At 42.5% G+C, this 13,624-nt stretch overlaps 2 protein-coding genes across 3 annotated transcripts in view; one reads left to right on the top strand and one right to left on the bottom strand.

The window, feature by feature from the left end:
• The window catches only part of LOC311132694 (protein NDRG1-like), a 38,570-nt gene extending 36,176 nt beyond the window's left edge, over positions 1-2,394 (top strand). For both annotated transcript variants that reach the window (XM_084165965.1, XM_084165966.1), the window contains exons 14-16: positions 302-337; positions 638-689; positions 1,052-2,394. In XM_084165965.1, the coding sequence (XP_084022091.1) occupies positions 302-337; positions 638-689; positions 1,052-1,266 (303 nt within the window). In that variant the 3' untranslated portion in view covers positions 1,267-2,394. The remainder of the gene's footprint in view (positions 1-301; positions 338-637; positions 690-1,051) is intronic.
• LOC311132695 (CCN family member 4-like) lies at positions 2,349-10,902 on the bottom strand. The gene is made up of 5 exons (XM_084165967.1): positions 10,706-10,902; positions 7,229-7,517; positions 6,369-6,623; positions 4,083-4,276; positions 2,349-3,891 (listed from the first exon to the last, which is right to left on the bottom strand). Exons 1-5 carry the CDS (start codon positions 10,751-10,753, stop codon positions 3,586-3,588), a joined length of 1,092 nt encoding a protein of 363 aa, XP_084022093.1. The 5' UTR covers positions 10,754-10,902; the 3' UTR covers positions 2,349-3,585.
• Between the last annotated feature and the right edge of the window lie 2,722 nt (positions 10,903-13,624).

Below are 13,624 nucleotides of genomic sequence, written 5' to 3'. Positions count from 1 at the left end.
TTCCTGTCTGGCCTACCTAGGATGTGCACACCCCTGGCTGTGACCAAATGCGTTCTGTAAAGCCCTGAAATGGGCACATTTTATAGACCATAAACTGTTAACTGTCCAGAGGCTAATGGAAAACACTTGTTGTTTCACGTTGAGACAGTGTTAAAAAGGGAGGTTGTTTTGTGTAATGGGGGGTGACTAATGTCGTACTGCTGCTGACCTGCTACCTTAACTCTTTTCTCTTGAATGACGTGCTCCTGAGGTGTTAACGGTCCCTAATCTCATGGCCTCTTTATTTTGTATTTTCATCCAGATGGCCGATTGCGGAGGCCTGCCCATGGTTGACCAGGTGCGTTTCTAACTTGTTAGCACGTTCACGCAGGCGGGGTGGGTTGGCAAAGGGATAATCGTTAGTGGGCTAATACACGGGCAGCTTCACTTAAGAGCATTAGTGACAGTAGCAATGAGGCACAGACGTCAGGTCTGGAGAGTTAATACCCAGCTCAGCACCTGCTGCTACAACAGCGGTCATACATATGCCTCTCATTATCACAGTTTGTAGGTTAGGACATGAATCCATCTGTTGATATGTCATGTGTATAATAACAGGGAAACAAGTGGCAAACTTTCTCCTTTGCTCTCCCAACAGCCTGCAAAGCTGACGGAGGCCTTCAAGTACTTCATTCAGGGAATGGGCTACAGTAAGTACACACACTCTGTGTAACCAACGCTGACCAGTAATTATATTAACATAAGTATTTAATTATGTAGAAAGATAAAAGCCTGGTTACCCTATTACTGTTTGCAAAAAACATAGGTGTTCACATCAACCTGTAAGAATGAGTTTTCCTGCCACCTGGTGGGTGAGATTAGAAACTGCACCTTCAGATAACAACAGGATGGCAGTTAACCTGTTCTATAATGATTTAAAGATACATATTAAATATAGTGCCTGCAATCAGACTTCAGTTGACCATGGATACAGGAGTGTGAATGGATCTTTAACCTCCTTCTCTGGCTCTGTTGTTCTTCCTTTTCCTCCTCTTCCTCCTCCTTTCCTTAGTGCCCGCCGCCAGCATGACCAGACTGGTCCGCTCTCGCACTGCATCGGGCTCCAGCATCCACTCCATGGATGGCAACCGGAGCCGGTCTCACACCAACGAGGGCAACAGGAGCCGGTCACACACCAATGAGAAGCGTGGTCGCTCCCACACGGACAGTATGGAAGGCACAGCGAATAGCAGCGCTGCGCTCAAATCCACCGAAGTGTCCTGCTAGATGACCCTTACATGACACTCAACCTCTGACCCCCTTCCCCCCTGGTTCCCGCTGCGCTGCCACTAACCACACCTACAAACACACATACACAACTAGAGAATATTGTCTCTATGCCAAAGAGTTATGCGAAGAGGTTGTGTGTAAGGCTATGCAAGTGTATATACTACTGCATTATAAAGGAAATTCCTTAGAGGGGAAATATGTATTCTGAAATAAACAGATCCCTTCCCATCTGCCGAGTCAGGTGGAATGTCTAGTTGTTAGGGGCAACGCAGCAGAGTGACACACCGCAACGGAGAATGTGAGAGAAAGCTGTGGCTGCAGAGCGAGTACCTAGTACAGCAGTTTAAATCTATCGTGACATGTTTCTTTTTTGTCTGTAGTTCTTGAGTGCATTTGACACAGCTTTCTCAAATGTGCACCTGACTGTTTCTAATTGTTCATCATTAACTTTTCAGTGTTCTGATTCATGTACTAGAAGTGGAGTAAGAATAGGGAGGAAAGTGGCAAGGAAAGAAAGTCGGCTTTTTTATCTTCTCAAATTGCTATTCGTCTTTGAAACTGGAAAGGAGGGAATTGAAGAGTATCATCATGTACATACAACACATTCATGTAACTCTTCCTCTGTTTTAGGATGTTTCGTCTGGAGTTAAGTCTTCTGGATGTATCTGTTAACTCTGGAATCAAATGATTGTAGCCATTCTATTGTAGAACATTCCAAGAGACTACCCTTCCATTAATCAAACAAACACAAACTGTTGCTTTATTAACAGATCATGGCTTCAGGCACAATTGTTCTTTTGGATATTTCTTCTCGTGTATGTAAATGATTATCTTTGTTCTGCCGTGATTACATAGAAATAATGTGCCATGGAAACCCTCTTTGACTTATTAAGGCTCCTTTGTTGTGATGGATTTGAGAAAGTCAAGCCGATCCACATGATGTAATATAAAGATTGAGTTAGCCATAGAGCTTATCAAAAACCCTCTCCAACTATTACGTGCACTAGAGCAACACTTGCCGGCTACATCGCTTTATAAAGATACACTACTGCCTAATGCTGTAGACGAGAAGCATTAAATATGGCATAACAGTTTATTTACTAAGAAAATAAAAACATAACTTTTTGTCCTGGTGTTGTCATCATTTTATGTAGAATGTGGCCTTGTAAGATCAAACGATACCACAGTTCCACAGGATCATATTAACCATATATAGCACATGCATTCTATAGTAGCATCACCATCTCTTACTCATTATTCAATTCAGAGCCACACGATCAAATCAACTTTACATGAGATTGAATGAGATTTCATGAAACTTGTTACTGTGAATATAGAAATACCTGTATGACAAACAATTTTTTCAATCATTTAGTATTCAAGATATACTTCAATAAATTATAACTAAAATATTTCACACACTTGGTTTACTTGTAAGTCAATAAACTCTTTCCCAAAGCAACCATATACAGACCATAAAGACGTGCTTAAAAAACCCTCTGAAGTTTCAAAACACAAAAAAACATTTATTCACACATTTTTCCAATAGGAAAAAAAGCATAAGAAAGATCCCCTTGTAAGAAAAATACTTTGACCGGTATTCAATCCAATGGACGATCTAGAGGAGCGCACTATAACAGACTGAATGCAATCTCTGCGAATGCTGGGACTGTCTTCTGTATGATGAACTGTTCTGTAACGTGCCTTGGATTGAATATCGGCCTTTATGTATGAAATAAAATATATAACAGAGTTTCTGAAGTTCTGACAAACCCAAAAAACTTTGAGAAAGGGAAAAGTAAGTGAAAATAGGGGTAGATGGAAGCTTAGGCCTAGATTCAATCAGATCAGGCATTAACCAGCGATAGCAGACACCTGCATAGCGGATGTTTCAGAGGTGGAACTGCATTGGAGCTGTCAAATCGGTGAGCAGCTGCTCTTGCGATCATTGTCAGGAATCCACACCCACGCCACTCCTGTTAGAAGTTCAGAACGAGAAAGTTTAGGCTATATAGAAATAATGATGCTCAAAGTGAAAAATCATTGAACTAAATAATGAGGATTTCTATCATCCTAATGGAGGTGTAGATTATGTCTCGCATTCCAGTGGTTGCTTGGGGATTTCTGTTCACGTGACTCCGTGTAGCCAATGGCAATGTCCGCTTTAGGTATAATGCCGGGAGCCACTTGTGGATTTGACAGCTCTAAAGCAGTTCCACCTCTAACACCATCAAAACAACCGCTATGCAGACGTTGGCTAAGCGTATCTGATTGAATAAAGCCCTTAATAAGCTTATGTCTTATTATTGAAATGTCTCAGTTCACGATCTCAGGGTAGCCATAGTAATTCTCCAGCTCGGCGAAGATGTCGTTGGGGTTCCTGCAGCTGAGGTTACAGAAGCAGGCGTTGATCCACATGACTTGCCAGGTGAACACGGCCCCGTTGGGACACACAAACTCCACGTCGATGGTCTTGGACTTGTAGGGAATGCAGCAGCGATCGTCCGTGGCCATGCAGACACCACAGTATTTAGGCCGGTAAGACTTCTTACTAACACAGCCTGATATGGTAAAGTTTTTGGGCTGCTCTTCTCTGTAGATGTTCATACAATTCTTCCCTGGCTGAGAGACAAGAGCGAGAAAGAGGACAAGTTAAATGATTAAATCAATGTTATTGATATTTTCTTTGTAATGTTCCTAGAATCTTGGGAATGTGGTCTTTTTTGCAATGTGAACTCTTCAATATAGATATCATAACAAACAAACATTTGACCTCTATGCAATGCGTACGTGTCCACATACTGTACATGTACCTTGATGTGCTTGATGATGTCCACCTCACAGGGCCGTATGTTGCAGAGGCGGGACTCTTTTACCATCTCACACCTCTCGTTGGCATTGGAGACACGCAGGGACAGACCTCGACCACAAGTCTTAGAGCAGATACTCCATGAGGTGGTCTGGATCACACAGTTCCTGCTCCGACCCTTCGCCTCAGCAGGAAGAGCTATGTCAACAGAGACAGGCAGAGAGGAAGTGTGTGTGTGTGTGTGAGTGAGCGAGCGAGAGAGAATAATAACAATTGAATATGGGCAGTGATAGAAGTGATTTATAGACATTATTAATCAAAACTGGAGCTGATACAATACATGACCAAAGGTATGGGGACACCTGCTCGTCAAACATCTCATTCCAAAATCATGGGCATTAATATGGAGTTGGTCCCCTCTTTGCAGCTATAACACAGGATGATAGCTCTCCAGGAACAGGGTTTGCGTTAACCTACAGGATGGTAGTTCTCCAGGAACAGGGTTCGAGTTAACCTACAGGACAATAGCTCTCCAGGAACAGGGTTTGCGTTAACCTACAGGACGGTAGTTCTCCAGGAACAGGGTTGGAGTTAACCTACAGGACGGTAGCTCTCCAGGAACAGGGTTAACCTACAGGACGGTAGCTCTCCAGGAACAGGGTTAACCTACAGGACGGTAGCTCTCCAGGAACAGGGTTAACCTACAGGACAGTATCTCTCCAGGAACAGGGTTAACCTACAGGACGGTAGTTCTCCAGGAACAGGGTTAACCTACAGGACGGTAGTTCTCCAGGAACAGGGTTGGAGTTAACCTACAGGACGGTAGTTCTCCAGGAACAGGGTTAACCTACAGGACGGTAGTTCTCCAGGAACAGGGTTGGAGTTAACCTACAGGACGGTAGTTCTCCAGGAACAGGGTTAACCTACAGGACGGTAGCTCTCCAGGAACAGGGTTAACCTACAGGACGGTAGCTCTCCAGGAACAGGGTTAACCTACAGGACGGTAGCTCTCCAGGAACAGGGTTAACCTACAGGACGGTAGCTCTCCAGGAACAGGGTTAACCTACAGGACGGTAGCTCTCCAGGAACAGGGTTAACCTACAGGACAGTATCTCTCCAGGAACAGGGTTAACCTACAGGACGGTAGTTCTCCAGGAACAGGGTTAACCTACAGGACGGTAGTTCTCCAGGAACAGGGTTGGAGTTAACCTACAGGACGGTAGTTCTCCAGGAACAGGGTTAACCTACAGGACGGTAGTTCTCCAGGAACAGGGTTGGAGTTAACCTACAGGACGGTAGTTCTCCAGGAACAGGGTTAACCTACAGGACGGTAGCTCTCCAGGAACAGGGTTAACCTACAGGACGGTAGCTCTCCAGGAACAGGGTTAACCTACAGGACGGTAGCTCTCCAGGAACAGGGTTAACCTACAGGACGGTAGTTCTCCAGGAACAGGGTTGGAGTTAACCTACAGGAAGGTAGTTCTCCAGGAACAGGGTTAACCTACAGGACAGTAGTTCTTCAGGAACAGGGTTAACCTACAGGACAGTAGCTCTCCAGGAACAGGGTTAACCTACAGGACGGTAGTTCTCCAGGAACAGGGTTAACCTACAGGACAGTAGCTCTCCAGGAACAGGGTTGAAGAGCCCTGCTCTAGTACATCCAAGTTCCCTTTTGGCTTTGCACACTACTGGCCAGGATCGCTGAGCACTTGAACTACCCAAGAATAACCCTGAGAATGAGAGCGAGAGAGTGTACAGGAAAAGGGTTTAGTCTTTTCTTACACACAGCTGCACCTCTTCTCCCCCCTGGAGTAACAACCTACACACCCTAGTCCACCGCTGATAGTGTTTTAAGATCCCACACAACTACTGCTGCAACAGCAGTACTGCCTGTGAGCTACTGTGAAGCACTGTCCTCAAACTATTTTGCTTCACAATTCTCAAAGTATTGGCCAATATTACCATGGTTATTAGTGTTACAAGATTTTCAATACATGAGACTCTATCCATACATATCAACTGTATTAGACTGATTTATTTATTGATCGATTGATTGCAGTGGAGGCCAGCTCATAGTAATGACTGGAATGGAATGAATGGAATGGTATTGAACACATTAACTATTTCTCCATCACTAATGGAAACCATGTATTTGAAACGGTTCCATTCATTCCATTCCAGCCATTACAGTGGTGACACCGCCACCACTGATTAATTGATTGACTGACTACTGACTGAGTGATTGATTGCTTGATCAATTGTTTGATTGATTGATGGATCTGTGTCCTACCTTCCACTGCATGTCTTGGAGCAGTCTTCCGCCCCTTCTTGGGCTCGTCACAGATCCACTGTTCACAGCAGCGTCCTGGGATCTTGACCCTCCTCGGGTTCTGGCACCACACCCGGGGGGGCTGGGAGTCTGTACACAGGGTCACGCACCCGATGGCCCCGTTCACACATAGACACTGGTATTTACAGCTGGGCTTGAAGCTCTGTCCATTACGGTAGATCACACCGTCATGCTCGCAGCCCGTGCCAACCATATCTGGTAAAGAAGGTCAGGACAGCAGTAAGAAAGATACACAGTGAATAAGGTAATGATGACAATGTAATGTAGCAGGCTATGTTTTTAGTGTTATCTGAACAACAAAAAAAACATGTCATGACATTGGGTAATATGATTGCGAAACCTATTCACTTTTCCTTTGATAATTGTTACTTTGTCATTGAATTTCTAATTTCCTTCTAGGATGAAATGTTACTAGATGTGCAATTAGTGTGCTGGGACATGATCATAGTAGTGTTACTATGACTTAAAGGAATAATCAACTCAAAAACTAAAGGTTGGTATTTTTTTCATTGGTCCACTGTTGATACAGTCCCAAAATGTTTTGCATGTCAGCAATCCGGTTTTCAAGATATAGGACTTTCAGAAAGCAAATTGTAACTTGCCACATTATCATGATGATGTGGCAAGTTACAATTTGCTATATCTTGAAAACCGGATTGATGACATGCAAAACATTTTGGGGCTGTATCAGCAGTGGACTAATGAAAAAAATACAAAAATATAGTTTTTGAGTGGATTATTCCTTTAATCATGATTGGTGTCTTTAGTAGGTTAGAGTAGGTGTGGTGAGTGACACTTACATGCACACACTCCTTTTTCGTACCTAGGCTTGTCTGAGCTGTAGTCACAGTACAGTCCCTTATGGTAGTCACAGGTGTCTGCCTCGTTGCACTCCTCCCCCACCTGCCTGGCGCAGGCCTTGCAGCAGTCACAGCCGTCCATGAGCAGGCTCACCCCTGGGGGGCAGGAGGGGGGGACCAGGGGGCACTCACAGGGCCAGTGGCAGTACTGGGTCCGGTTGTACGGCTCCAGGTCTGTGGCTTCTGCTAGGGGCAGCATGGCAGTAGAATTCTGGGTCTGGGAGTAGGCCTAGAAGTGAGGGACAGAGAGGAGTTATTGTTATGCACTTTGATATACATAATACATATTTTAGTTTGGTACGGTCAAACGCTATGACTTTTGGTAACACAATAAACCATGTAAGTAGAGAACAGACATTCCTAAAGCATCAAAGATGTACAGTATGTTATCTGTGTTTCCATGTCTAGGACAATTAAAAGCACAATCAGTGGAGGTTGCTGAGGGGAGACGGCTCATAATAATGGCTGGAACGGAGTAAATAGAATGGCATCAAACACATGGAAACCATGGAAACCATGTGTTTGATGTATTTGATACCGTTCCACCAATTCCGCTCCAGCCATTACCACAAGCCTGTCCTCCCCAATTACCACAAGCCTGTCCTCCCCACTAACCTCCTGTGAAGCACATGTACTTGTTAGCAATCACATTATATAAGTGCCACCCAAAAGACTGTTGCTAGGTTGACGTAGCAACAGTTACAGGGGAATAATATCCTGTTGCCCCAAGGAACAAAGTCTTAATTAGCTTCATGTCCTTAATCTTTTTTTATTTCCATCATGTCCTATATCGGCCTAAGATCTAATAGACCCAAATCCCCTATTTGGCTAGATAAGTGTTGCACCTCCTGAATGTGCTAAATGGCTGGCCTCCTTGTTCGGGCTGTTGGATTGTACAATAATATCAAGGTTGATTAACAGGGTAAGGGAGGTAAAAGCAAGAAAATGAAATCAAAATGATTTCATCAATATGACACTGATTAGTCAAAGTACTTTTTGTTCCTCTGTCTACACAATATTCTGCCTGAAGGCCATTTTTCATAGTTTATTTGAAAATATAAAAGTATTTTCACAGCTGAAGTGACAAAACAATAAAACGTGTCCAACATTTCACCCCATGAATATTGCCTGTACAAACGGTATATATTTATGCCAAGATCAGAAACCCAATTTTTGTGTGTGTGATCAAATGAAAAACACCACATTTTTAAATCACTCAAACAGATGTGCTATCTGAACAAGCCACCAGGAAGAGTTTTACAACCAAACAAATGGCGGTTGGTTTTGGATCCAGACTGTTTAAGTCCCTACAGACGAAACTGTCTCGTCCGCTGGCTCAGACTGGCTCAGTATTTATAACTCCAAAAATGATTCTCAGTCTTGGCTCCACATTATAAGAGCATGACTTCCTCATATGAGTCAAGACACAGAGTGTTCCACAACCCATTATTACACATGGAGTAGCCAGATCGCCTAATGGGCTACTTTAAAATGTCATACTTTGTGAACGAGACACTCTACTTTGGCCCTGTAATGTCTGAGGGCCAAACTTTCATTTAAGATGTATGAACATTCAACAAACACATTTTTTGCAGGGAACTTTTTGGGGATGGTTTCCCAGACAGATGAAGCCTATTCCTGGACTAAGAAACCTGCTCAATGGAGATTCTCAGTTGAAAACACTTTTTTAGTCCAGGACTAGGCTTAATCTGTGTCCAGGAAACCGTCTCAATGAAAACAATAATAACTCATGTTGATGCTGTCATAACAGCAACCGCTGCCTCCAATATGGGCCGACCAACAGTGCTAAATTAACTTTTCTTGGAGATTCCCATGCAGGTTACTGCAGGGTCTAATTCTGTATTAAACCTCTCTAATTACATTGCAGCCTCAACATGTTTATATTAATATAATAAAAGCCAAAGAGCTTCTGATCCAGGTAGGTTATACACAATTAATCTGCAATTAATTACATGTGAAAAAGACCCCTTAATCATCTTATGTTGCTCATTTCTGTTCTCCTAAGCTTGTTCTTGGCAGCCCATCAGTCGCCTTCACGGTTTTCTAATAGAATTCTGCTAATAAATAATAAATCCATTGACCGCATAGGAGGTTTAATGCAGATAAATGAGGTTTAACCATGGGTGTACAACAGAGCCAGTACCCAGGGGATCTGCTACTGAAGCGTAGTCAGCTGTCATCAGGCTCAGTCATTACACAACAACACCAGAGAACACAGATACATCCCAGATGGCACCCTATTCCCTATATAGTGCACTATTTCGGAATAGGGTGCCATTTGGGATGCAACCAACGTGTCACTTTTAGCATTAAAGGGCGTTCTGTGGGTGTTTCACAAGGTAATGAAAAAGACACGGACAACAACAACGACAACAACAACAACAACTGATCATGACATTAACAGTCTGTCGTCTACATCGAGCTTTCCTTCTTTAATCTAAAAATGAAGGGAAATTGGATGAAGAGAGTACTAAAAAATGTCTTACCCCCATCATATCTAGACAGCTAAAATTGGTATTGAGATGAATGTGAATACCATCACCTGTTCAAACTTATAACGCCTTGACCTTTTGTGTGACCTTTGTGTGACCTTGTGACCAATGTGACTTCAAGCAGACACACATAACATCAAACGCTGTTTGGGCGTCTGGGACTGCAAAAGTGATCAATCGTTTATCAAATATCTTGATTGACTTCTAATGTGACCTTGACATTACTGCCATATAGGTCAGATAAGAAACTTGGAACTTTCTTTCCTCAGATGTGGAGTGTTCCACTGATTCCACCTCTAACCCCTGCCAAGCCTGGGTGAAATGACCAATGTTGTGTCACACATGCATCGTGTTGTCAGGTTGAGAAAGTGCAAGCTGAATGTTGAGGGTAGACTATGAGCACAACTCTGGTCAAATCAACAAAGAGCACCATAGACTTTCATCTCCATCTCTTTGTGTAAGCAGTTGTTTTTTCTCTCACATTTAGATAAAGTCTGAGTGATATAACTTAAGTTTGAGGCCAGACATTTGTAGACTGTGTGAGCAATGAAGTATTGAATTAATGAAACATTATTTCATAACTTGGCAGATAGGGCAAAATTAAACTACAACATACTATTTGATGTTTGTTGATGGCACGCTATTACAGTATTGTCCAATAACTTGTTGAATCTGCAGTAAAATGCAAAACCTAACTCCACACAACCACATGGTGGCAGTAAAGTACAACTAACAATGGGATGGATAACTCGGGAATACCCGGTGAATTTACTGGAAGCATCAATAGTCTTCTATTCTAAAGAAATCATGAATCAGATCTGGCACTTCAGAAATAAATATATTTGCTAAACAAGGCTTAAACCATGTGTTGATAAAAAAAAGTATTATAATGGCACTTTCTCACCTGTTGAATCCCTGCTGCTATAAGAATCCACTTTAGCAGCCAGCTCATCACTGGTTAGGAATTTTAAATTCATCGAACCCAGAATTATTCCTTTACTAAAAACAAAATATTTCGCACTCCACAAGTCTCAGGCAATCTTTTTCTAGTTGTCATCTCCTCCGCGAGGACCACTGTCTGGGATTGGGACTGGTGATATTATTAAAGCTCGTGCCTGCTGACGTCAGGTCTTAGGACGAGCCCCACATTTTTCTGGCAGCGCGCTCTGTTTTTTCCCTTTCCTCCACTCTTAACCGCTGCTCCTCACGCGCCAAAGCCCGCACTGAAGTTGAGGTGGCTTGTCTATAAACTGAGCAATGTGCATCCCAGCTATGCAATTGACCAGAGGATACTACAAAGCAGGATCAAGGAGTTAGCCAGTTAACTTACCTAAGTATTCTGAAATAACATAACATATACAGTACCATTCAAAAGTTTGGACACACCTACTCATTCAAGGGTTTTTCTTTATTTTTACTATTTTCTACATTGTAGAATAATAGTGAAGACATCAAAACTATGAAATAACACATATGGAATCATGTAGTAACCAAAAAAGTGTTAAACAAATCAAAATATATTTGAAATCAAAATATATTTTTCAAAGTAGCCACCCTTTGCCTTGATGACAGCTTTGCACACTCTTGGCATTCTCTCAACCAGCTTCACGAGGTAGTCACCTGGAATGCTTTTCCAACAGTCCTGAAGGAGTTCCCACATATGCTGAGCACTTTTCCTTCACTCTGCGGTCCAACTCATCCCAATCCATCTCAATTGGGTTGAAGTCGGGTGATTGTTGAGGCCAGGTCATCTGATGCAGCACTCCATCACTCTCCTTCTTGGTCAAATAGCCCTTACACAGCCTGGAGGTGTGTTTTGGGTCATTGTCCTGTTGAAATACAAATGATAGTCCCACTAAGCCCAAACCAGATGGGATGGCGTATCGCTGCAGAATGCTGTGGTAGCCATGCTGGTTAAGTGTGCCTTGAATTCTAAATAAATCACAGACAGTGTCACCAGCAAAGCACCCCCACACCTCCTCCTCCATGCTTCACGGTGGGAATCACACATGCGGAGATCATCCATTCACCTACTCTGCATCTCACAAAGACACGTCGGTTGGAACCAAAACTCTCAAAAAAATCAGACCAAAGGACAGATTTCCACCGGTCTAATGTCCATTGCTCGTGTTTCTTGGCCCAAGCAAGTCTCTTCTTCTTATTGGTATCCTTTAGTAGTGGTTTCTTTGCAGCAATTCGACCATGAAGGCCTGATTCACACAGTCTCCTGTGAACAGTTGATCTTGAGATGTGTCTCTTACTTGAACTCTTTGAAGCATTCATTTGGGCTGCAATCTGAGGTGCAGTTAATTGCTGATTTCTGAGGCTGGTAGCTCTAATGAACTTATCGACTGCGGCAGAGGTAACTCTAAGTCTTCCTTCCTGTGGCGGTCCTCATGAGAGCCAGTTTCATCATAGCGCTTGATGGTTTTTGCGACTGCACTTGAAGAAACTTTCAAAGTTCTTGAAATGTTCCGTATTGACTGACCTTTATGTCTTAAAGTAACAATGGACTGTCGTTTCTCTTTGCTTATTTGAGCTGTTGTTGCCGTAATATGGACTTGGTATTTTACCAAATAGGGCTATCTTCTGTATACCAACCCTACCTTGTCACAACAAAACTGATTGGCTCAAATGCATTAAGAAGGACAGATATTCCACAAACTTTTAAGAAGGCACACCTGTTAATTGAAATGCGTTCCAGGTGACTACCTCATGAAGCTGGTTGAGAGAATGCCAAGAGTGTGCAAAGCTGTCATCAAGGCAAAGGGTGGCTATTTGAAGAATATCAAATATAAAATATATTTTGATTTGTTTAACACTTTTTTGGTTACTACGTGATTTTATATATGTTATTTAATAGTTTTGATGTCTTCACTATTATTCTACAATGTAGAAAATGGTAAGAAATAAAGAAAAACCCTTGAATGAGTAGGTGTGTGCAAACCTTTGACTGGTACTGTATATATAATAAACATTTTAAAGAATTTGAAGTTAGAATAGCCTGAACATGTGAAAGTTGGTTTGGTGTCTCTAGCTTGAATGGTTCAAGAGTTGCTGTTGGTGGGTTATTTTATGCTAATTAATATACAGTTGAAGTCGGAAGATTGCATACACCTTAGCCAAATACATTTAAACTCAGTTTTTCACAATTCCTGACATTTAATCCTAGTAAGAATTCCCTGTCTTAGGTCAGTTAGGATCACCACTTTATTTTAAGAATATGAAATGTCAGAATAATATTAGAGAGAATGATTTATTTCAGCTTTTATTTATTTCATCACATTCCCAGTGGGTCAGAAGTTTACAGACACTCAATTAGTATTTGGTAGCATTGCCTTTAAAGTGTTTAACTTGGGTGAAACATTTCGGGTAGCCTTCCACAAGCTTCCCACAATAAGTTGGGTGAATTTTGGCCCATTCCTCCTGACAGAGCTGGTGTAACTGTGTCAGATTTGTAGGCCTCCTTGCTCGCACATACTTTTTCAGTTCTGCCCACAAATGTTATATAGGATTGAGGTCAGGACTTTGTGATGGCCACTCCAATACCTTGACTTTGATGTCCTTAAACTATTTTGCCACAACTTTGGAAATATGCTTGGGGTCATTGTCCATTTGGAAGACCCATTTGCGACCAAGCTTTAACTTCCTGACTGATGTCTTGAGATGTTGGTTCAATATATCCACATAATTTTCCTTCCTCATGATGCCATCTATTTTGTGAAGTGCACCAGTCACTCCTGCAGCAAAGCACCCCCAGAGCATGATACTGCCACCTCCGTGCCTCATGGTTGTGATGGTGTACTCCGGAGTGGCGCAGTGG

The sequence above is a fragment of the Coregonus lavaretus genome (genome assembly GCF_964263955.1).
Source record: "Coregonus lavaretus genome assembly, chromosome: 7".
Lineage (NCBI taxonomy): Eukaryota > Metazoa > Chordata > Actinopteri > Salmoniformes > Salmonidae > Coregonus > Coregonus lavaretus.
This window is presented reverse-complemented; position numbering and strand designations above follow the sequence as displayed.

What these genes read in the sequence shown, in the direction of transcription:
- LOC311132695 (XM_084165967.1), bottom strand. Translation starts at nt 10,753, where the DNA reads ATGAGCTGGCTGCTAAAGTGGATTCTTATAGCAGCAGGGATTCAACAG. An exon ending in TCCAAGACATGCAGTGGAAG is followed by an intron (nt 4,277 to 6,368) that starts GTAGGACACAGA and finishes CTGTTGACATAG; the next exon opens with CTCTTCCTGCTGAGGCGAAG. An exon ending in ACATCATCAAGCACATCAAG is followed by an intron (nt 3,892 to 4,082) that starts GTACATGTACAG and finishes CTTGTCTCTCAG; the next exon opens with CCAGGGAAGAATTGTATGAA.